General features: G+C 49.8%; 1 protein-coding gene across 7 annotated transcripts; it reads left to right on the top strand.

Moving 5' to 3' along the window:
• Positions 1-9,424: 9,424 nt before the first annotated feature.
• On the top strand, positions 9,425-23,738 carry Tfap4 (transcription factor AP-4). 7 transcript variants are annotated; one of them, XM_021184996.3, is made up of 7 exons: positions 9,425-9,659; positions 16,924-17,089; positions 17,180-17,278; positions 17,640-17,810; positions 19,364-19,504; positions 21,354-21,509; positions 22,704-23,738. In XM_021184996.3, the coding sequence occupies exons 1-7, from the start codon at positions 9,571-9,573 to the stop codon at positions 22,896-22,898; spliced, it is 1,017 nt and encodes a 338-aa protein (XP_021040655.1). In that variant the 5' UTR covers positions 9,425-9,570; the 3' UTR covers positions 22,899-23,738. The 7 variants fall into 7 exon arrangements, with proteins under 7 accessions (XP_021040655.1, XP_021040656.1, XP_029326054.1 ...); XM_021184997.3 differs by lacking the exon at positions 9,425-9,659 and adding an exon at positions 10,165-10,500; XM_029470194.2 differs by lacking the exon at positions 9,425-9,659 and adding an exon at positions 10,165-10,518.
• The last annotated feature ends 463 nt before the right edge of the window (positions 23,739-24,201 follow it).

Here is a 24,201-nt window from a genome sequence, read left to right as displayed (position 1 = left end):
GCTAACTTCCTTTTACATAAACCAAAACTAAGGTGCTTTCCTGCTTCACTCCCAGTGAGAGGGGCCCAGCTGGGTGTCAGGTACCTCAGCACTGGCTCAGTCTCTTCACTGCTGATACTGATTTCTGAGTCTTTGAGATATATATATATATATATATATATATATATATATATATATTCTTTCAGCTCTGGTCCACCTGTTGGGTTCTTTTCCTTTTGTTTCAAGTGAGCAGACAGTGTCTTAAGGTAGCTCAGGCTGCCCCCTTGAACCTTTCTGCTTCAGCGTCTCAAGTTTTGCTGGAGTTCCAAGCATGTGCTACCATACTGTCTCCTAGTGGGATTATCATAACTATTGTAACTGCTCCACCTGCTCACTGAGACCAGTGAGGAAGAAGCAGTTACATCTGTTTCTGTCAGAATCAGGAACGGTCTAGCATGCAGATATAAACTGACTGTTAATAAAAAGGGGGTACAGGGCTGGAGAGATGGCTCTGTGGGTAAGAGCACTAACTGCTCTTCCAGAGGTCCTGAGTTCAATTCCCAGCAACCACATGGTGGCTCACAACGATCTGTAGTGGAATCCAATGCCGTCTTCTGGTGTGTCTGAAGACAGCAACGGTGTATTCATAAAATAAATAAAATACATAAAATATATATAATACATAAAATAAATAAAAACATTTTTAAAAAGGGGTTGGAGATTTAGCTCAGTGGTAGAGAGCTTGCCTAGCAAGCGCAATGCCTTGGGTTCGGTCCTCAGCTCTGGGAAAAAAAAATTTAAAAAAAGGGGGAAGGCGTGCTTCTGGGCGATACAGCCCAGGAACCTGTTTGCATTGTTTGTTGGTACACTGAGAAGCAGGGACTTTCCCATGGGGAAGAATTGCTAAGCGAGGGAGCTGAGTGCAAGGGAACTTAAATGCTCAAAAGAAGGGTAGACAGGGTATGGCTGGGAAAGACAAGTTGTAGTCAACCATGGCAGAGGTCAAGACACACAGAGTGGTACCTCTCTTTCCTGGCTGGCATTGAAGGTCTGGCTTATGACCAAAGCTAGGTGAATACATAGAGGTCAAGCTGGGCACTATCTAGATCTGTAAGGCTTTGTAGATGCTACAGGGCTCCACCCTAGCATGAATAAACTTTTTGCTTAGTCCTTATTCCTGGGTTGCTTGTCCACAAAGTGGCACATGTGCTAGGCGCCCTCTAGTGGTTTGGGGTCCCAGCTTTTTGGGCTGGGGGACTAGGTATTGAGGGATACTGGATTTGCTCTTAACCCCAACAGGGACTTTTGAACCTTACTCTGCCCAGATCACTGGGTCCTTTCCCAGACATTGATATTGTCAGTCTATAAGTTTCATCCTGGCTCCAATAATTGGTGTTCACTGTTTTCTTTGTTTGGTTTTGTTTTTTTTGTTTTGTTTTTTGTTTTTTGAGATAAGATCTCTCTACAAAGTCATGGTTTTTCTGGAACTTGATGTGTAGACTAGGTTGGCCTTGAATTTACAAAGATCTACCCACTTCGCCTCCTGAATGCTGGGATTACAGGTGTGTACTGGGCTGGTGTCCACTCTTTATACATAGCAGATCCTGTTTTCCCACAGAGCATACCAGGGCTTAAGTGGTCCATGCCCCATTTGTACTTTTGTTCCTAGTGTATGGAGCTATGAGAAACATCTTCAAATTGAAGCTAGGGACATGGTCCTGCTGGGTTCAGTCATAGCAGAGGAGTTGAGGTGACTCTGTTAGGCACAGCGCATCTGCAGTGGAGAGCAGAGAGACATGGAGTTGGCTCATACATACTATGTTCAGCTCATTTTCTCTCTCTCTTTTGGTTTATTGAGACAGGGTTTCTCTGTGTAGCCCTGGTTGTCCTGGAACTCACTTTGTAGACCAGGTTGGTCTCGAACTCAGAAATCCGCCTGCCTCTGCCTCCCAAGTGCTGGGATCAAAAGTGTGCGCCACCGCTGCCGCCACCACCAGACTCATTGTCTCTTTTTTTATAGCCCAGTACCCAAACCCAGGGGGTAAGTGCTGCCTGTGGTTACATGGGGTGCTCTAGTTCGCTCTCTATTACTGTAGTAAACATCAAGACCCATAGCGGCTTGGGGAAGAAAGCATTTATTTCAGTAGTCATAATCCACCATTGTGGGAAGTCGGGAGGCAGGAATCATACGGGGGTGGCGTGTGTGTGTGTGTGTGTGTGTGTCACTTACAGGCCTGCTTCCTCTTCCATGGTCAGTCAGGAAGCTTTTCTTTTTTCTTTCTTTAAAATTTTACTTATTTTTATTTTATGTCCATTGGTGTTTTGCCTGCAAGCAAGTCTGTGTGAGAGTGTCAGGCTCCCTGGTACTGGAATTACTGACAGGTGTGTGTTGTGGATAGCCCTGGGGCTAATTATATTTGATGCTAATTCTGTTCTCCCATGAGAGGCTTTGAACAAGAACCCGGAATGTGTTGGCACTCTGGTGATTTCCGGTAAACCTGCTTCCTACCTTAATTTGTAAAATAAAGGAGAGCTGCAGATTGGGCAGATAAAAGGGAAGGTGGAGCAGAAGGTGGGGGAGAGAAAACAAAATGGGAGAGAGAATGCAGAGGAGGAGGAAGAGGAGGAAGAGGAGGAGGAAGAAGAGGAGGAGCAGAGCAGAAGCAATGGCCTGGAGAAACCACAAGTTATAAGACAGATATAGATGTATAGATGTGGAAGACGGTAGTGTAGTGGTAGAACTGCCCAATTTAGGTGCACCTCATGTATTCATATTAATTGAGTTGTGTTTTCATTGCCGGGGCATATTTGGGCTGGATGTTTACCGCACAGGTCTGAGTGTCATGTGGGTGCTGGGAATAGAACCCAGGTCCCCTGGAAGAGCAGCCAGTGCTCTTAACTGCTGAGGCATCTCCCCAGGCCAGGTAGTTTTTCTATACAGCTCAGATCCACCTGCCGAAGGGACATACTGCTCAGTGGACAATGTCCTTCTCCATCAATCAAGAAAATGACACACAAACATGTCCACAGGCCATGATTAAGATGATCTCCCAATAGAGTGTCCCTCAGACAACTCAGGCAGCATCAAGTTGACAGATGACACTATCTATGGGACTGGGGTCTTCCCATATCAATTACTGGAATCAAGACAATGCCACAAGGACATGCGTGCTGGCCAACCTACTAGACAATGCCTCACTAAGACTCCCTTCCCAGGTAATTCTAGATTGTGTCAAGATAACAATTAAAATTAAACGTTACAGATCCATCTCCAGCTTGCTGTGTGTCCTTAGAATATCTCTTAATTTGTTGTTTTGTTTTTATGTCCCCACTCTGTGTAACATGTAACATGTAGTGTCTATGTTCCCCAGTGACCCTCATGGCTGCTGCTGCTTTTGTGAAACAGGATCTCAGTATGTCTAGGCTGTCCTAGAATTCAAGATCCAAACCACCTGTCTTAGCCTCTCAGGTACAAGGACCTCAGGTGTGGGCTATCATGTCTAGCTTCTCCTCTCATTTTAATTCCCTAGGCCAATGTAGGTAGACTGTGATTCCGATTTCTGTGACTGGTGATCTTGGAGAGGTCATTTGGTGGGTCCTGCATAAGCAGGGTTCCTCCAGGTGTTTGGAGAAGAGGAAGCAATCAAGGCAAAGCAGGAGAAGGCTTGAGTTGGGCGCAGGGGTGTGCGCCTATAGGTTCAGCCATTTGGGAGAGAGGCAGGAGGGCCATGTGAGTCCAGAAAGAACAATGTCTGGGGAACTTAAAGGCAGCTTTAAAGAGAGAAGACAGAGACACGAAGACACAGAGAAGGAGAGGCCACACTGAGGGATTGTGGCTTGCAGGGAGGGGGCCATGCCACAAGGACTTGAAGAGGTGGGAGTGGTCCCTACAAGAGTCATTGAGACAGGGGCTAACCTTAGCTATCTAGCCAAAAGCAAGAATTCTGCAGACAACAACCAGAGGGCCTAGAGGAGCATCCCAAACTTCAGAGGAACGTCGCAGGTGGATTTCATCCATCAAGGCTCCAAGCTCAGGGTCCAGCTTAGTCACATGGCCTGCATTTGTGACCTAAAGTGTGCCATAATAATAAAAAAATGGGGCTGGTGAGATGGCTCAGTGGGTAAGAGCACCCGACTGCTCTTCCGAAGGTCAGGAGTTCAAATCCCAGCAACCACATGGTGGCTCACAACCATCCGTAACAAGATCTGGCGCCCTCTTCTGGAGTGTCTGAAGACAGCTACAGTGTACTTACATATAATAAATAAATAAATCTAAAAAACAAACAAACAAACAAAAAAAATTAAAAAAAAATAATAAAAAAATGATATGTTGTAGCACATGAAAATGATGAAATTCTACTAATATTACTGATTGTTGTGTAATAGTTTACTCCAAGATTCAAACATTCTATCCAGCAGAGATGCATCTTATACAGGAGGGGAAACAAAAGTTTCACAAAGTCCCTGAAACTGATCAGATTTATTACACCCTGTCAGGCCAGAGTAAGCAATAAAAATGGAGAGTCTCTTTTAGGATAGCAGAGCCAAGCTGCAGTGAAGACTCTAAGACCAGACCAGCTACCTGGGAGAAGCAGAAACCAGGGGAGCTGCCTGGAAGAGGTTTATATCAAAATCACTTAGGACATTTGCAACCTGTTGTCTGCCTGCAGGCTGTACAGTGTGCTCCATGTGTTCCAGGTTTTGTGAGCTGTCACCTATGCTGGGATGGGCTTTGGTGATGCAGCTGTCTTCGAGTCATTTCTACTCTTGTAAGTGACCCCTCACCTATATTCCTGTAAGGAACCCCAATTAAACTCATTGGTTCACCAAGTACCAATTGGTGGTATCTATACTTTGGTCTGTTGTGGGGTCCCTATTTGGGGTGAGCAGATGCATATGTTGTGTCTACTCAGGGAAAGTTTTGCCATATAACACTGTACACAGCTACTCAGTTACTATAGCTGACATGTGGGTATAGGGTTTTATTTGTTTTTGAGACAGGATTTCATGTAGCTCATCCTGGTCAAACTCAAAGAATGATTAAACTTCCGATTTTCCTCTCTCCACCTTTGGAGTGCTCAAACTAAAGGCACTGGCTTATTTGTCAGTAGGGATAAAACCCAGGGCTTCATGAACGAAAGCTAGGGAAGGATTGTACTGAGCTACATCCCCAGCCCCGATACATGGGTACGATTTTAAGCCGCTAGCCTTGTGTAAATTTGTTATATAGCAACAGGAACTCAAAGGAACAGCATCCTCGACACCTGCAGGATGGCTGTTTAGAAACGGAAAATTATCCCTCCTCCACAGAGACAAAAATCTACAGCAAGGTTGAGGATGTGGCCCAGTTAAAAAGCGAGGCCCAGGACTGCATAAAAAAATGAGAAAGAGAAAACATACAGGGGCTGGAGAGATGGCCCAGTGGCTAAGAGCACTGACTGCTTTTCCAAAAGTCCTGAGTTCAATTCTCAGCACTCACATTCTATGGATCACAATTGTCTGTAACCCCAGCTCCAAATGATAAGATATCTCTGATCTCTGTTGGCATGGGAACACATGTACATCCCCGACCCCCTGCATCAAACAGAGACATAAACATTATAAAGAGAACTATTGCAGTTCCCTTTGCTTATGAACTCTTCCTCAGGAATTGTTTGTTTGTGACAAGGTCTCCCATTGTAGCACAGGCTGGCCTTGAACTTGAGGGCTTTTTTTTTTTTTAAGTTTATTTATTTATTTACTTAATGTAAGTACACTGTAGCTGTCTTCTGACACTCCAGAAGAGGGAGTCAGATCTCTTTACGGATGGTTGTGAGCCACCATGTGGTTGCTGGGATTTGAACTCCTGACCTTCGGAAGAGCAGTCGGGTGCTCTTACCCACTGAGCCATCTCACCAGCCCGAACTTGAGGGTTTTATCTGCCTCATCTTCTCAAGTGCTGTCATTTCAGCCCTGAGCCACTGCAATGAGCTTGATTGTAGGTTTGTTTGTTTGTTTTTTGTTTTTTCGAGACAAGGTTTCTCTTTATAGCCCTGGCTGTCCTGGAACTCACTCTGTAGCCCAGGCTGACCTCGAACTCACATTGATCCTCTGCCTCTGAAGTGCTGGGATTAAAGGTGTGTGCCACCAATACTGGGCTTTTTTTTTTTCCCTGTGCCCAAAAAGGCTGTAAGAGGGCACTGGATCTCCTGGAACTGGGCTTTCAGGTGGTTGTGGGCTGCTATGTGGGTGTCCACAATCCAACCTGGTTCCTCTGGAAGAGCAGCCATCGCTCTTAACCACTGGCCGTCTCTCCAGCACACACACTCCCCTTTTGAGACAAAGGCTCACTAAGAAATGTTGCCTGGCCTGGAACTTGTTACTAGCTCAAGCTGTCTGAAAACTCATAGAACTTTGTCAGAGTTCTGCCTCTAGGATGTAAGATTCAAACTGTGAGCCACCACTGCTGCTGGCATTATTTTTAATCATGTGTGTCTGAGCACTTGTGTATCTGCATGTATATGTGCATGCCTGTATACATGTGTGTCTGCACATGTGTGTGGCACCGGAGGCGGCCAGAAGGGGACATTAAATTCCCTCCAGGTGGAGTTACAGGTGACTATGAGCCAGCTGATAAAGATGCTGGGAATAGAACTCTGGTCCTTTGGCAAGCCAGCAAGTGTTCTTAACTGCTCAGCCACCTCTCTTTGGATGTGAGGTTTTAAATGTCAACATCTCAAAGTACTTCAAGAATGAGAGTCCTTGTGGGTCTGCCACATCCCTTCCCTGTATCATGTCATCTCTTTTGGAAGGAAGGGGTCAAAGACACTCACACTCTGTACTCTGGATCAGGTTAAGGTCACAGCTAATCAAGGATAACTGCAGGGGTAACGCTCAGAGGAGTACATAAACGTCTAAATAAGACCCCGATTATAAAGCTGTGTGAGGCTGTGTGTGGTAGGATTTAAAAATCTCTGGTAGTATACACCTAATACCCCAGCACTTGGGAGGAGGTGTTTGAGGCCAGCCTGGGGTACAGGAGACTCTATCTCAAAAAACAAAAACCAAGGGCTGCAGAGATGGTTCAGCATTTAGCACTGGCTGCTCTTCCATAGGACCTGGGTTCAATTTCCAGCACCAACATGGTGCTCACAACCATCTTTAACTCCAGTCCTAGGGGATCAGATGACCTCTTCAGATGCCTTAGAGAGCACCAGGTTTATACCTGATGTACAGACACCCACAGGTGAAACAATCATATATATATACACACACACACATCTGTGCAGTGGTGGCTCCTTTAATTCCAGCACTGAGGGAAGCAGGAGTGGGGGGAGGAATCTCAGTGAGTTCTGTGACAGTCAGGGCTGTCATATAGTGAAACCCTGTCTGGGGGTGGAGGTGGGATGAAATTGCCTTTTTTTCATATTCTTTACTTCCTTTAAACTTTTAAAAATTAAATTTTAAGTATGTATGTATGCTAAAGTGCACATGCCAAGGTCAGGAGAGAATTTGTGGAAGCTGGTTCTCTCTTTATACCACAGAGATTCTGAGAATAAAAAACAGGTCATCAGGCTTGCAGGCCAACATCTTTACCTATGAAGCCATTTTACCTGCATTCCTGACTTTTTTCCTCTCCCATTTCTTTGTCTTTTTTTTTTAAACTTTATTTATTTATTTATTTATTATATGTAAGTACACTGTAGCTGTCTTCAGATGCACTGAAGAGGGCATCAGATCTCATTACGGATGGTTATGAGCCACCATGTGGTTGCTGGGATTTGAACTTCGGACCTTCGGAAGAGCAATCGGGCGCTCTTACCTACTGAGCCATCTCACCAGCCCTAGAGGCACGATCTTATCTTCGATCTCCAAGCGGTAGAATTCTGGATTACAGGTGTGCAACTGTACAGCCCAGCCGGCTAGGAAGTGCTGCTTTTCAAGTTAAGTGTCCCTGGGAATTAGATGCTAATTGATCTGGGATCTACAATTAGAGATCAGGTTGATCTGAAGACTGACCAGTATGCACGCAAAACTAACTAGCTATACTCTGCTGGGTGTTGGTAATATTGAACAATGTTTTCTAATAATACCCAACAATTGTTATAAATAGAAGTATTTCAACTAAGAGGCTCGATTTGGGTGGAACCTTGGAAGGCAGCGAATGGGGCTGGGAAAGGCGCTGAGCTGGAGTGAGGACATTCCAAGGCAGGCGTGGGCTTCCTGAGCCTGGGGCCAAGCCCTCCAGGAGTCTGGGGAGGGCCGGGATCGGAAGGTGGGGGCGTGTCAGAGGACGGAAGCTCACCCCTATAATGTCCCCTCCCTTGCCCCAGACCACCACTCCCCCCCCCATTGTAGAGCGCGCCCTCTGGCGGTGGAGCAAGTTTTATCCCGCCTTCCCCATGAATGAGAAGCTGCAGCCCGCTGCGCGCGAAGTCGGAAAGTAAGGTAGTGAAAGAGGCAAGACAGGACCTGGCAGCCACCACCAGACCTCTAATGGATATTCGGACCGCGCTGGCAGCCTGCCTCAGGGGCCGCTGCTGTTCTGGCTTGCCTCCGCCCTTCCCTTCCTTCCCACTTGCTCTCTCTTCCTATGGCAGCCCCAAACATCCGAGGTGCCTTGCGCACCTGCCTGTACCCTTCGCTATCTAATTTCCTAGCACCAGTCAGAGTCTGGGCCAGGCAGCCACCTGGGTAGAGGCGGAGGGAGGAGGCTGGCGGGTGGTCAGAGTCAGCCCCAAGTTACTTGTGGGAAGCAGTGGCTATGACGCAAGTTTCCAGGGGGCCCGGGTCGGCTCGAAAGGGAGCGCGCCAGAGTGGCTCCGCTCCGCTCCGTGCAGTGGCAATTATGAAAATGCAAAAGCCTGAAGCACACACCCAAGAGAGCCTTCTCTTTGCTGCTGCAGCCCCGCCCAGCGCGTCCTCCTGGGTAGCGGTGCGTAAAGACCCCGCACTGGGCAGTCCTCACCGGACCCTGGACTGCACAGGCTGGGATCCCGCGCGGTGGGGCTGGCCTTTTTTTTTTTTTTTTTTTTTTTTCTTTTAGCTACGCTTGCCAACCTGTCAGCTGATGAACCTCATCACCCATAGTGGCGCATGTAGCTGGGCCGCTGTTCACTCCATTCACACCGTGTACCCCCACAGCCAGCTGTCGACCCCTGATCCCTGATCCCAGGGTTAAGTCTGCAGACCCATGTAGCAGTCGGTCCCAAGGAGCTTGCGCCCTTCTCGCCCCAGCATCCAGTCGCCCTGGGGGGGGCGCTGCAAATAGTCCTTTGTTTACATGCAATTCCTTACTCCGCGGAAGGAGGCCGGGGGAGTGCTGAGTTTTCACCAGCTGTTTCCCGCCTTGAAACAGACATCTGATCAGCTGCAAACACACACACACACACACACACACATACACACGCCCGGGGAGGCAGGCTGGAGAGACCTCCCTCCCGCCCCTCCCGCCCGCCTCCCTCCCCTCGCCGCTGCTGCTGCTGCCGCCAGCATCTGGGACCGGCCGATTCTGCACCTCCGTCCGGCGCTGCCCTTTGATTCGGATTTCCATCTTGCATTCTCCGGCTGACCGCGAGACCTGGCTCGTGCACAGGAGGGGGGCCTATCGCTATGGAGTATTTCATGGTGCCCACTCAGAAGGTGCCCTCTTTGCAACATTTCAGGAAAACAGAGAAAGAAGTGATAGGAGGGCTCTGTAGGTGTGTACTGCTCCTCCCCCCAACCCCTTCTTCCCATTGCAGCCCCCGGCCAGCCCGCCCGGGCGGGTGCGCGTGTGCGCACGCATGGCTCGCGCCTCCGAGCTCGCTCGCCTTTCTTAGCCACCGGGTCCGCTGCAGTCTCTGGAACCCTGCTTGCGTTGCCTAGGGACCCTCTTCCCTTGGAACGTGGGGACCCCGAGAGGCTCTGTCCACTTTTGTCCGCTGCAGGCGGGCGAGTCGCGACGTTTGTAAATTGCAAACAGACCCACGTGGTGCTGCAGCAGTCCCGGCCATGCTTGCTGCTGGTGGCTTTCACCCAGCGCTTCCTCCTCCCCCCGCCAGCTTTGGCTTCCTTCCTTTTCCTTGCTTCCTCGCGCTTTCTGGGAACCCTCTTCTAAGGAGGTCGTTTTTGGGGGGGTCCGGAGCGTGCGAGAGGACAGCTACAATGCTGCCATGCCGCGGCTCCAGGCTGCGGGGAGGGGGGGCGGGGAGCCGGGTGGTGTGAACGTTTGCAGAGAACAGGGCTGCAGCAGGGTTGGGGGCGTGCTCGCTCGAGGTTGCGAGGCGTACGTGGACCTTTAGTGGCCATGCTTCAAGCAGGGAAGTTGCGGTCCCCCACACGTTGGCAGTCACTAGTCGCACGTTCTCCGCCCGCGCTCGGGTGCTGTTTACTAGCGAGGCCTGGACGTGACTCTGCAGCCCTCTTGGAGTAGGCGGGCCTCTGCGCGCACGGCCTCACGGGAGCTGTAGTTCTCTATGCCCGGTCGGTGCTGCATTGTGGGACTTGTAGGCGCTTCGGGGCCACGCTTTACTTGCACAAAGCTCGGCTGTAATCAACTAGGTGGGCTAAGAAGACCAGGTGGGGAGGCCTTTTGATGAGGGTGCGTCTTAGGTTGCTTCAGGGCTCTAGTCTACTTCCTGTTGCATATGGGTCTGCAAATTTTGCTGTCCCACTTCTGTTCCTCAGTCATAAATGCAAAGCGTTGAATCTCCTGGTCGGGTGGGTGGTCGGAGGTCTCTCTTGAGATACCCCTTAGTGAGCTAGATCCTACCTAGGTTGCCCCAGATCCACTCGCTACTAAATCGCGACCGACCAGTGGCCGAATCTCCCTAAACTCTTGTTAAATGGTCATGTCTGAGATTTCTGTTGCTGGCCCTGGTATCTGCTCATTGAACCCTACAAGCCGGCTGGGTCCGGGCGGGGATGGTGGTGCACGCAAGGAGAGGTTTCTCCAGCGCGCTTAAGTTTGAAACCGACGATCTCTTTCCTGCCTGCCGTGCTACTCTAGGAGCGTAATGGCTCCCCAGGGCTGGGGCCACGTGCTCCGACACCCCAGCCAGGCAGGGCTGGGGCTGGAGGAGGAGGAGCCCGCTGAGTGGCACAGGCTGGTTGGTAGACAGCAACGCCTGTGGGGCAGGTTGCTGCATAGGTATAAAATCCAGGCAGGGATCCCACTTTACTTTCAAGTTGAGAGCCAATACCTAGGGCCTGTTGGTGGGTCTGGCAGCTGGCAGCCCCCTCTGATCCCCTCCCCCTCCCACAGCTGGCACTAAGATAAGGTTCACCTGAGGGCCCAGCAGGTACAAAACAGCAGTAACTAAACTCTTGGACTCTAAATATTCTGGGGACTTACTTGCTAGGATTTTCTCTTCGAATCACTACGATCTTGCTGTGAGTCCATTTGTAAAGCCGGAGAAGCTAAGAAGGCACCAGTTAGAGCAGATATACAGCTGGACTCGATTCCTAAGTTTGCTGTTGTGCTGGCTCCTCTGAGCTGGCTTGGGGAGTGGGGAGTGAAGCCTGATTAGCTCCATATTCTGGAGAGGTCATTCTGGTGCTGGTCCTGCATTGGCTTTGACAGTAGGAACCTCTGGTTGCTATGCCTAAGCCTTTTGGTACTCTTGTCTTCACTCGGTCCCTTTCTCCGGACCTGTGTTGCTGGAGGGCAGTAGACCCGCCCCGCCCCCAGGAGCATAGGGTGTTTTCAGGTCTAGTAATTGAGGCACCACAACCTGCCTACAGGCACACAGGTCCTCAGCCTGTCTTGCTTACAAGGAGACAGTTGTACACTGGGCATGGAGGAACATAGCCTCTAGGCCTGTTCATTTTCAGCTGGAGCTACAGCTGAGAGACCTGTCCTGGATGGAGTGTGGGCTGGGCAGGAGCTTATGGTGGATGGACTCTGGTTTGTTTCAGGCTGTGGACTTTGCTCCACCCCTCCCTGTTTAGCTGGGTTCTCTCTGTTTGACTCCTATGCCTTCTGGTCCAACCAGAAGGAGCCATAGGGCAGTGTGGCACACTTTGATGTTTTGCTTGAAGTTTTGGACCTTCTGCCTAATGGTTCTGTGAGACTTGGATATAGGCAGTGCCTAGAAAGTGAAATCCAGACTCTAAAGAGCAGGCGCATGGTAATGTCCAGTGGCTGTGTGTGCAAGTGTGCACATGCGCATAGATGACTTCCTCAGCTGCTCCCTGGTATGGTGAGGAGGTTTACTGTAGACACGGGAAGAGGGCTCTGGAGCATGGCCATGAGAGGAGAGAGAGTAGGGGAGAGCAAGAGGTGAGAGAAAGAGCAGAGAGAGTTCCAGGGAACCTAGCGGCTAAGAGGGAAAGAGGCCAGTAGCCAAAGTGCCTGAGGTTGTTATATAGGGATTGGAGGCTGGGGGAAGGGAAGCCCATTCCAGTCCCTGGGCTGGAAGAATTTAGGGTAGGAAATGGGGTGTGCCAGCCATTACTCTGTAACAGGTACTGAGAGGCTCTGGGAGAGCCCATATCCGCTTTGATATGTTAGGTAGGCACTTCGGCCATTTGTCCTGAGTTTGAGATCTAACATTCTTCCACCTTATTTATTTACTTATATTTTTATTTATTTATTTTTAAACCTCAGGTTTTTAAATGTGTGTGGGTATTTTGACTGTATGCATATCTGTGCAGCACATGTGTGCCCTGCCCTCAGTGGCCAGAAGAGGTCATCAGATCCCTGGAGTAGTGTGCTGTGTGGGTGCTGGGAACTGAACTTGGGTCCTCTGGAGTAGAAGTCAGTTCTCTCAGCTTTTCAACTGCTCTCAACCATCTCTTCAGACAAGATGGACGTCCCAAGGCTGCCTTCAAACTTGCCATCCTTTTTCCTCTTTAGCATCTCCTGATGTAAAATACCACAGCCAGCATCTCCTCCTTGTTTTTTAGACCTAGGCCTAAACAAATCAAGTCAGAGAACGTTAGGTTTCAAGACCTCATCTTTTCAGAAGGTGCTCGCTCACCATTGTGTCTATGCAGGCTGGCTTCAGAGATCCTCCTGTCTCTCCCCCAACCCCCAGCACCAGAGTTTTGAGGTAACAGATACACTGTGCCCAGCCTTTATGTGGATGCAGGAGATCTGAATTCAGGTACCCATGGTTACGTGGCTGAATCATCTCCTTAGCCCTCTGTTGCCCCCCTAAAAGATAGGCTCTTATTTAGTCCAGGCTGGCCTCCAGCTTGCTTTGTAAGTTAAGATGACCTTGAACTCCCAATCTTGCTGCTTTCCACCAAGTGCTGGAGCTTCAAGCATGTATAGTCACCCTGGGTAGCTTACAAACTTTTACAAAGTTCCTTTAAGGGCTGGCAAGATGGCTCAGTAGATAAGGTCCAAGTCCCCGTGAACAAGCTGGATTATCTGAGTCTAACCCCTGTGTCCTGTAGGTAGATCTCCATGAGCTCAAGGCCAGCCTGGTCTACATAGCAAAAGTTCCAGGATGGCAATTCATGGCTAGTCACACTACCCATAGGGCACCCATTAGCTTACCTGAATTCTACCAGGGACCAGCATGTAGTCTCTTAATCCTGTTGGCAGGAGATTGCTAAACTGTTAGATGAGCAACTGAGGCAAACCCAAGTCCCCATGCAGAATTGTAGCTTTGTAAGGACAGTCTGTCTGTCCTAACAACTAGGTCCAGAGTTGACCATGTTAACCAGCAGTTGGCTCCTAAGCACAGAGGCTGGGTGGAACACTTGGAAAAGTCAGGCGAGGGGCCTGCTCACTCTCTGAGACCCAAGGCCTCTACAGTCTGGGAGTTCTGTGATGGAACCTTTCAGAGCTGGGGCCCTGAGGTTTGCTTTGGGCTCCTCAGACAGTGCATGACTTGGAGGATGAGGAGAGCTGAAGTTAGCTCAGGCCGCAGTTCCCTTTCAAGGGTAGCTGAGTTAGTGGGAACTGTAGCTGTGACCTCTAGGGCTGTGCTTACAGTCACACCCACTTAGTTGTTCAGCCTTTGGTTGTGTGTGAGCCTTAATAGAGGGCACAGCCATTGGGATCTCACCTGCTCTGTCTGTCTGCACAGCACTTGGAAGGCTGAGGCAGGAGGAGTGCCTTGAGGCCAACCTGGGCTATAAGGGTAAAACTTTTGTCTTAAAGAAGAGCAGCAACAACAAAATGAATTGGCCCAGCGCCTCCAGGGTGCCTGACCCTCCAAGCTGTCACCACAGCTGGTGTGTGGGATATGGTATAGAGCCTGTTCTGCTCTGCGTTGGGGACCCAATGCCACCTTTTACTGTCGCAGGTCCCTCTCCCCTTTTACCTGGGGATCAAGTGTTCTTAGCTGGGGAGCCATCTCTCCAGGCCTATTTGTTGGTTCTTTCAAACAGCAGGGCCTTGTTTTATAGGTTGTCCTTGAACTAAGGTTCCTCTTGCCTCTGTCTGTGTTGGCATTAAAGGTGTTTGCCACCATGTCTAGCTCCCCACCCCTGTTTTTTTTTTTTTTTTTTGGTTTTTCGAGACAGAGTTTCTCTGTATAGCCCTGGCTGTCCTGGAACTCACTTTGTAGACCAGGCTGGCCTCGAACTCAGAAATCCGCCTGCCTCTGCCTCCCGAGTGCTGGGATTAAAGGCGTGCGCCACCACCGCCCGGCCCACCCCTGTTTTTTAATATAGTGGTAGTTCTGGGGATCGAATCTAGAACATGCTCAACTGAACTGCAGATTTAGCCCTGGTTATTTAAAAAATATACTCCTGTATTCTGAGGCCTTTTAGATAGGCTCTTGGGGTAGCCTGAGGGTGGCTACAAGGCTTTTGCTTGAGACCCAGTCTTAGGTCAGTTTTACACTTTGGGGCATCACAAGCAGGGCCCAGAGACTGGGTGAGTTGTGGGGGAGACTCTCACAGCAATCCTAGGGTAGGGTAGGGATTATAATCACTGGGTAGCTTGCTCTCTGTTACTTCTCTATGTATGTATGTATGTATGTATGCATGTATGTATGTGTGTAGATGTATATATTTACTTATATTGTTTATATGTATGGGGGTCTATAGAGGCCAGAGAGGGTGTTAATTCCCTGGGGTTATAGTTACAATTAGTTTTGAGCCACCAAACTCAGGTACTCTAGAAGAAGTGGAGGGACTCGTAACGGCTTAGCTATCTCTTCAGCCTTCCCACACTTTATTGAGACAGGGTCTCACTAGCACGTAGGCCAAGCTGACTTTGAATTTGCTGTGTGGTTGAGGATGGTCTTGAACTTGTCTCCCAAGTGCCGATGTTCCTGGCATGTTGCCACCATGCCCATCACCGCATCTTTTTCTTGCTTGTTTTTTGAGACAAGAGTCTTCCTGTGTAGCCCAGCCTGGTCTCAAAACTCATCTAGCTGGCACCAGCCTGCTCAGTGCTGAAACTGCAGGTGTGTGCCCTCGTGTCCGTTCTGTCTCATTTCTGCCCTGACCCTGGGCTGAAGCAGGAAGGCTGGACCTTTCTCCCTACCCTAAGCTCTAATGAAAGGGAGGCCTCATCTCATCTGTCAAGTGGGAGACCTGGCTCTATCCCACTGCTCACACTCCGAGGTCCTGTGAGGATGCATGCCCTGGGGGAGAATGGTCTGGGGTTCTGAGCTTTTGGGCCCTGAATGAAGTGGGAAGGGGATGCTTTGCCTCCAATCCTCCTGCAGCAGCCAACAGAAAACTTGTTCCCAGCTGTCCGACCTTTCTGTTGGGAGAGGAAGCTGAGGCCCTGGAAGGGACAGGGATGAGGTTCTTTAGGGAGCTGAGGCAGGACAGATGGGGTAAGTTGGGTAGGGCTGGATAGGCTTCAGCTGTTTCCAGCTGCTACAGATGTGTTTCCCTCTTGGGCTGCTGTGCAGTCCATTTTCTCTGGGGATAGAGGCTGAGGCCAACTCATGGTGAGAGAGTTAGACCTGCCACCTCCTTGACTTCAGACTCCCACATCAGTGGGATGAGAGGTGTCAGAGGCCTTTTTTTAAATCTCCCCAGACCCAGGGTATGTGCTCCCCTGACTCTAGCCTGGAACAGGTCACCCTGGGAGGGCCCCTCAGGAAGAGGCCAGAGCTGTGGCTTTGGGTGGGGCTGGAGGCCTCTGCCGAGAGCTCCGCATCTGGAAGCCATCAGGCCCTGGGCGGGAGGGGGAGTTGCAGGGGAGGGCTGAGGGGGGCATACCTCCTCCAGGCCACACACAGGCCCACCCCCTTGGGAGCAGTGGCATTGGGCCCTTCCACTGCTGGCTGCTTTCTCCCTTGCCCCACTGGCTAGCTGCTACTTCTGCAGCATGCAGTAGGGTTGTCCACGGCATGCCGGGAGCCTCAGTTCTTTACACGGAGTGAGCTGCCTCTGAGGAGTAGGCCAGGATAAAACAGAACTGTCCCAAGGGGTGGCTGGCCCAGTGTCCCATCTGTGGAGTGAATGCTGCCTGTCTTGTCTTTTGTACACTCTTAGCTCACAGAGGCTGGGATGGTGGTTGGAGACTTCTGGCTGAGACAAACTGTGGTGGTGGGCAGGCGGGAGGGGGCATCTCCTCAGAACTCTAGTGACAATGTATAAGCTACTGAAAGAGGTGGGCCAGATAGACACATCAAGGAACTTCCAAGTGTCCCAAGAACTGTCTCTGGTTGCTGCCCAGGGTCCTCTTGCGTTAGGACCACAGGGATTAGTCATGTAGGATTCTGGGCCTTCCCGGATTGGCTGGCAGTGGAGGCATGCAGAGCTGTGAACCCCTGTGGGTTTTAATAGCTAGACACGGCTAAGAGTCTCTTCTAGAGGAGAGAACTCTAGGAAAGAGGTCAGGGAAAGAAAGCATGGGTTCTAATCACACTACATCCACAGGCAGCTGCTTCAGTCCACTGGGCATCCCGGGCACAGCCCTGTGTCTTCCTTGGGAGTGATCTGCTAGAGTTGGGATGCTGGTTGCAACCAGGCCCTCTGGTGATGAACTATGAGGACAGGGGCCTTCTGGGGGTAAAGTTCAGAAGACCTCTCTCCTGAACCTACTCCTGTTCTCCCTGGCAGCCTAGCCAACATTCCATTGACCCCCGAGACTCAGAGGGACCAGGAAAGGCGGATTCGACGCGAGATTGCCAACAGCAACGAACGGAGGCGCATGCAGAGTATCAACGCGGGCTTCCAGTCCCTCAAGACCCTCATTCCCCACACAGACGGGGAGAAGCTCAGCAAGGTGGCAGGAGCAGGGAGGGCTTCCTGGAGGAGGTGCTGTGCTCTCACACGGAGAGGACCATCAGCCTGATTCTTTCCCTCTTGCCCTCAGGCAGCCATTCTCCAGCAGACAGCAGAATACATCTTCTCTCTTGAGCAGGAGAAGACTAGACTCCTGCAGCAGAACACGCAGCTCAAGCGCTTTATCCAGGTACTGGATGGGGAATCCTCCTAGCAGCGCTTGTCCTTCCCTTTCTGTGTGGGCATTGCCTAAACCATTACCTAAAGCATTGGCTATCAGTCTTATCCTGCCAATGGAACCTACCCACTTCCTGCCCGGGCCTGTTTCTTCATCTCTGAAGTATCGTGGAGTGGGCTCTGGAGGCAGCAGGTGACTGTTCTAGAAAGGAAGGCCATTCTTCCATGCCTGGCATTTGGTTACTGGTGGATTTGCAGAATGGGTTCTCAGATGTGAGTCCACCTGTGTTGGGTGGTTTTGCAGGGCTTTCCATAGAGCCTCTGCATGAGTTATGGGTGTGTCAGCTCACTCACCAATCTCTTGGGTTCCGCAGGAGCTGAGTGGCTCATCCCCGAAGCGGCGGCGGGCGGAAGACAAGGACGAGGGCATTGGCTCACCCGACATCTGGGAGGATGAGAAGGCTGAGGATCTTAGGAGAGAGATGATCGAGCTGCGGCAACAGCTGGACAAGGAGCGCTCCGTGCGGATGATGCTGGAAGAGCAGGTGAAGCAGCGCCCTCTGCTGGCCAGTGTTCTGTGGTCTGTTCCTGCCTTTAGCAAGTATTCACAAGAGTGTCTGTTCCAGGGGCTGGAGAGAGACATGGCCTAGGGTTAAGAGCGCTTGTTGCTCTTGCAGAGGATCTGAGTTCAGTTTAGTTTCCAGCACCCACATGGTTGCAGAGAGCCACACACAGCCCCAGTTCCAGGGACTCTGATGCCATCTTCCACTTCTGACTTCCACAGGCACCCAACATGCACATGGTCATACAGGGAGAACCTCAAATGTACAGACACGCAGATGCAGACACAGACAGACAGACTGACTGACAGACAGATACACACACACAGTACCTGCTCTAATACTAGGCCTAAGAGTAGGTGTTCTGCTCTCCAGTTTGTGTAGGACTGACTAAGAGGGATTAGTCGAGAGTTCATTTGCCCTCTTTCTTTCTCTTTCTCTCTCTCTCTCTTTCTCTCTCTTCCTTTTTCTTTTTCTTTCTTTCTTCCTTTCTTTCTCTCTCTCTCTCTTTTGTTTTTTGAGACAGGGTTTCTCTGTATAACCCTGGCTGTCCTGGAACTCACTTTGTAGATCAGGCTGGCCTCGAACTCAGAAATCCGCCTGCCTCTGCCTCCCGAGTGCTGGGATTAAAGGTGTACGCCACCACGCCCAGCTCTTTCTTTCTTTTCTTCTTTCTTTCTTTCTCTCTCTTCCTCTCTTTCTTTCTCTTTCTTTTCCTCTTTCTTTCTTCCTTTCTTTCTTTCTTTCTTTCTTTCTTTCTTTCTTTCTTTCTTTCTTTCTCTCAAGAGTGGGTTTCTCTATGTAGCCTTGGCTGTCATAGAACTTGCTTTATAGACCAGGCTGGCCTCAGAGTCAAGAGATCTGCCTGCCTATGCCTCCTGAGTGCTGGGATGAGAGGCATGTGCCAGCACACTTGGCCAACAGTTCCTTATTAAAAGCATAAAAATACAACCTAGGGCTGGGGTGTTTAGTTCAGTTACAGAGAGCTTAGCATGTAAGTTCTGGGCTCAACTCCAGGTATACAGACACACACACACACACACACACACACACACATACAGCTGAAATAAGACTCCATAGGAGCTGTGGCACCAGGAGGGGTTTGACCTGGTTCCCCAGGTTCCCCAAGTTGTTCTTCATGGCTTCTATAAGGAAACCAGCTAGTCAGTCAGAAGGGAAAGGGTTGCCGGGCGTGGTGGCGCACGCCTCGGGAGGCAGAGGCAGGCGGATTTCTGAGTTCGAGGCCATCCTGGTCTACAAAGTGAGTTCCAGGACAGCCAGGGCTACACAGAGAAACCCTGTCTCGAAAAACCAAAAAAAAAAAAAAAAAAGAAGGGAAAGGGTTTTTTGTTTGTTTGTTTGTATTGGAAACAGTAGAGACAAGTTTAGAGGTGAGGAGTGGAGAGTCTTCCGTCTGCCCTGAAGGGGGCGCTCTCTGTCAGGGTTTTAGGTTTAGGATTGCCCTGTGGTGTTAGTGCAGCTGGTGGAGCAGGTGTGGCCTTGCCCCACCTCTCAGCACTGTGCTATCCCACCTGCAGGTGCGCTCCCTCGAGGCCCACATGTACCCGGAAAAACTCAAGGTGATTGCCCAGCAGGTGCAGCTGCAGCAGCAGCAGGAGCAGGTGCGGCTGCTGCACCAGGAGAAGCTAGAGCGGGAACAGCAGCACCTACGAACCCAGGTGAGCAGGGACTCCAGAAGGCAGGGGGGCCCCCCGAGAGCTGTCTCGGGGTTCTCAGAATCTGTAGGTGGGTCTCAGACTATGTAGGTACAAACAGCAGGCATGCTGCATTTTAGCTGTCTGAGAGCACTGGAACATAGGCCAGAATCCTCACGGCAGTCAGTCCTGTTTTATTGCTGTGGAAAATAAGGTAGAGAAAGGTGAGGTAATCCGCTGGAGCAGGAATTTGAACCCTCTCTGTCTTAATCCAGGATCTGTGGTCCCTCCTCCTCTTCCTCTTCCTCTTCCTTTTCTTTTTTTTTTCCTTTTTGCTGGTGCTGACTGAGCCCAGGGTATGTCTGGTACGCATGCTACCACTGAGTGCATCCCAGGCTCACACTCTGCACTGTTTTCTGTTTTTTTTTTTGGTTGTTATTGTTGTTTGTTTGTTTTTTGTTTTTGAGTCAGATCTCACTATTTAGACCAGGCTACCCTTGAACTCCCAGAGCTCTGTCAGCTGCCTCCAGAGTGCTGGGGTTAACGGTGTGTGCCACCATCGTGCCCAGCCAGAGTCTCTACTCTTGAGCAGTCATTTATCAGGTTCTAATGTGCTTCTTGAGCCACAAGCAAAAGGGCCAGAGGATCGGGAGGAATGGAAGCCGCTCACTGCACTTCCTTCCATTCCTGGTGTTGGAGGGGTTGGTGGGGTTGTTGTGACTCGCTTGGTCCTTTCTACTCGCCAGCATTTTATAAGTGTCAGAAGCACCTGAAGCAGCCAGGTTATAAAGAGAGAAGGGGAATTTGGCTCAAATTTCAAAGACTTCAGATTGTGCATGATTGGTGAAGTGATAGATCATGGCAGGAACAAAATTACTCACTTCATGACTTGGAAACTAAAGAGAGAAAAAGACAAAAGCTGGCTTCTTACTGATCTCTTGGAAAATGTGCCAGCCCACTAACCTAAAGGACTTCTACCTGGCCCCATTATTATAGTTACAATAATAATTATTATTATTGGTTTTCTTTTTTGAGTCAGGGTTTCTTTTGCAACCCTGACTGTCCTGGAACTCACTCTGTAGACCATGCTGGCCTCGAACTCACAGAGATCCCCCTGCCTCTGCCCCCCAAGTACTGGGACTAAAGTTGTACACCACCACTGCCCTGCACTAGACTCCATTATTATTTTTTGTCTTTTTTTTGGTTTTTCGAGACAGGGTTTCTCTATGTAGCCCTGGCTGTCCTGGAACTCACTTTGTAGACCAGGCTGGCCTTGAACTCAGAAATCCACCTGCCTCTGCTTCCTGAGTGCTGGGATTAAAGGCGTGCTCCACCACGCCTGGCTTTTTATAAATGTGTCTTTTTTTTTTTTTTTTTTTTTTGTATTTTTTTTTTTGTCTTAAGAGAGGGCCTTGTGGGCTGGAAAGATGACTCAGCGGTTAAGAGCACTGACTGCTCTTCCAGGGGTCCTCAGTTCAATTTCCAGCAACCACATGATGGCTCACGACCATCTGTAATAGGAATCCGATGCCCTTTTTTGGTGTGCCTGAAGACAGAGTGTGCTCACAATCATTAAATAAATAAATAAATCTAATTTTTAAAAAAAGGGTACACAGAGACATACAAGCAGCATACATACCCTTGTGGGCCTTGAACTTGTCCTCCTCCTGCCCGACCTTCTGACAGCCATGATGAGCTATGTACCACTAGCCTCAGCACAGGTTTCTGTCTTCTAATACTGCCGTACTGGAGACCGAGCCTTTGTTACATGGACCTGGGGGCGGGCATTTAAAATCCAAGCTAGCAGATACCCTGTGAGTAAGGAAATTTGGTGGGCTGGAACCTGTGGGGAAACAGGACTTCTGTTTTGCAGCTCCTGCCTCCTCCAGCCCCCACCCACCACCCCACAGTGATCGTGCCTGCACCAGCCCCGCCTTCCTCCCACCACATCAATGTTGTCACCATGGGTCCCTCCTCAGTCATCAACTCTGTCTCTACATCCCGGCAAAATCTGGACACCATCGTGCAGGTGTGTGGGCTCGGGGAAGGGGCTTGTGGGAACTGACTCTTGAGGCCATGTTCCTTCTTGGAGATCAGGAAGTAGGATGTGGATCAAGAGCAAGATGGAGCTTCTGTAGGAGGAGAAAAGATCTGGACGACTGGATAGGTCCTCTTCCTTGTGCCTGACTTAAAAAGACACTCCTTTTTTAACATGACACTGTGTGTGTGTGCATGCGCATGTGTGCGTGTGTTCCTGCCTGTCTATCTGAACTGTGGAACGTATTGGTGACCAGAGGACAGCTTGGCGGAACAAGTTCTCTACCATGTTGGACTGGAAAGGTCAGAAGGCTTATAAACTCCGGTTTATAAGGCCTGGTGGCCAGTGCCTTCACCCACTGAACCATGTTGCTGGTCCTGGGAAGTTTTGTTCTTAGATCCTCCTGGTGATCAGTCTTAGTTCAGCCTGTGAGCTGGTCCTGTGATATGTGCAGGGGTGTGTGCATGTTTATGTGTAGGTGCACACGCAGGTAGAAGCCAGATGTCAACTCTAGAGTATAATATATATGATGTTCCCATCATAATGTTCTCATTATGAATGTTTATATCATTGGCCCCCAAATGTCTTTGTCTCTCTCTCTGTTTGTTGTTGGTTTTAGTTTCTATATTTATTTTATAATTTTGAGATACTTGTGTCCAAGGAGAAGTTACTCTATTTTGCTAAGAAAGTGGGGCTGGGGAACCAAAAAACCAAGAGTCAGGAACTGGTCCCTGGAACTTGCTCTTCACCAGTTAGGTAGGCTGGCTGGCTAATGAGGCCTAGGCTCTTTCTGACTCTACCCTTACCTCAGGTTACAGCTTCATGCACTATGGGTGACTTTACTGAGTGCTGGAGACTGAACCCAACCAAGTCCTTGAGTTAGAAAGGTGGAAAGATCAGCTCCCAGAACTTTGATTGCACACATGCCCAGAAACTTAGCTAATACAGCAAATAGCAAAGACCTTGACTAAGTAGACTTAACAACATATCAGCGGGCGTGTCATGTGCTCACCCAGGGCTTTGGCCCCTCATCGGAACAGAAGGGTCTTCTCTTTCTAAATTCGCCCCCTGCTTTGCTTTGCTTAGTTTATTTTGGTACTGTTCTGGAATATGTGTTTTTTGGGCAGAAAGTAGCTGGCCCAGTCTCCCTAGCTCAGTCTCCTCAACATGTCTCTTTCTGTGCAGGCCATCCAGCACATTGAGGGCACCCAGGACAAACAGGAGCTGGAAGAGGAACAGAGGCGAGCAGTTATCGTGAAGTCTGTCCGCAGCTGCCCAGAGGCCCACACCTCTGATACCGCCTCGGACTCTGAGGCCTCGGACAGCGACGCCATGGACCAGAGCCGGGAGGAGCCTTTGGGGGACGGGGAGCTTCCCTGACCACCCCCAGCCCTCCTCTCCCTCCTGGGGGCTAGAGGGGGCCGGGGCAACAACAGGGAGAAACATGGGTGAATGAGAAATTTTTACAAAATTATGATGTCATTTGGGTCTCTTTTATGACCTCCTTTTCAATACTGTAAGTCGACCTTTGATCGAAGCCACCGGAGCCCAGGTCCCGGGGTTGTGGTGGTATATAGCACGCGTGGGAGCATCGGGACTCCAGGGCTGGGCCTCGGCCCTGGGGCCGGGGAAGCTGACACTGAGGTGCCTAGCCTCTCTTGCCAAAAAGCTTTTTTATTTTTGTTTTGTTTTTGTTTTTTCCTTCCATTTAAATGTGTTTTTAAAAACAGGGAAAATCAAACAAAACCCCAAGGTATTTGCTCCCGCCCCAGAGCCAGCCCGAGGCTGTCATTAGTTCCTCACCCCTTCCCTCTGTCGGGTTATCTTTTTCTCTTTTAAGCACTTACATGGGTTGGGGTCAGGCTGGGTTGGGGCTTTCTGGGGACCCGGGGGATGGGGGATCCGGTGATTGACATTGCTTCTCAGTTGGGGTTTGCTGCTGCCATTGTCCCCTCCCACTCCCCACCTCAGCACCAGAATTGGCCAATCTCCGCCTCCACCTCCCACCTTCCCCTCCAGGGTTCCTGTTATTGACCCCAAAAATGTCTTTGTCTCTCTTTTTGTTTTGTTTGTTGTTGGTTTTATTTTGGTTTTGGTTTCTGTATTTTTTTAATTTTAATTTTTCTTTTTTTTTTTCTTTTCTTTTCTACAATTTTGAGGTCTTTGTGTCCAAGGAGAAGCTATTATATTTTGTTAAGAAAATGGGGGTAGGGAACAAAATACCAAGAGGCCATTGTGCCTTTGTAAAGAAACAAAATAAAGTTTGTACTTGGTTTTTTAGATGCTGTAGTTATTGAGGATGTGCTGTTTTGGGATTCTGGCCTGGGACAGTTGGCCTAGATTAAGGGGTATTTTTTCAGACTTCAAAATCCAGAGAGGACTGTGTGCACACGGTGGCACCTCTGAATTGTGTGTGAAGTTGCAATGAGGAGATCTGCACAGCCTGTGGGCTGCCCTGGAAGATTCTGCAACAGTGGCGTGTGTGCTGGGGCTGAAGGGAGTGCCTCCAGTTTCTGTTTGAAGACACCATGGGAGGGAAGGGTCAAGCATGCCACATGTTTAACTCCTTGATAGAGAGCACAGATGCTCACAGGTTCTGGTAGACTGATGAGCCTGTGGGAGCCTGTGCTCTTCCCCCAGGTTACAAATCCCCCTAGAAATTTGTGAGTTGTTTCCTGTTTCC

This window comes from Mus caroli, unplaced genomic scaffold (genome assembly GCF_978045245.1).
Source record: "Mus caroli unplaced genomic scaffold, Mus_caroli_1 scaffold_17, whole genome shotgun sequence".
NCBI classification, from domain to species: domain Eukaryota; kingdom Metazoa; phylum Chordata; class Mammalia; order Rodentia; family Muridae; genus Mus; species Mus caroli.
The sequence above is the reverse complement of the archived record's forward strand: the minus strand, read 5'-3'. Positions and strand labels throughout refer to the sequence as shown.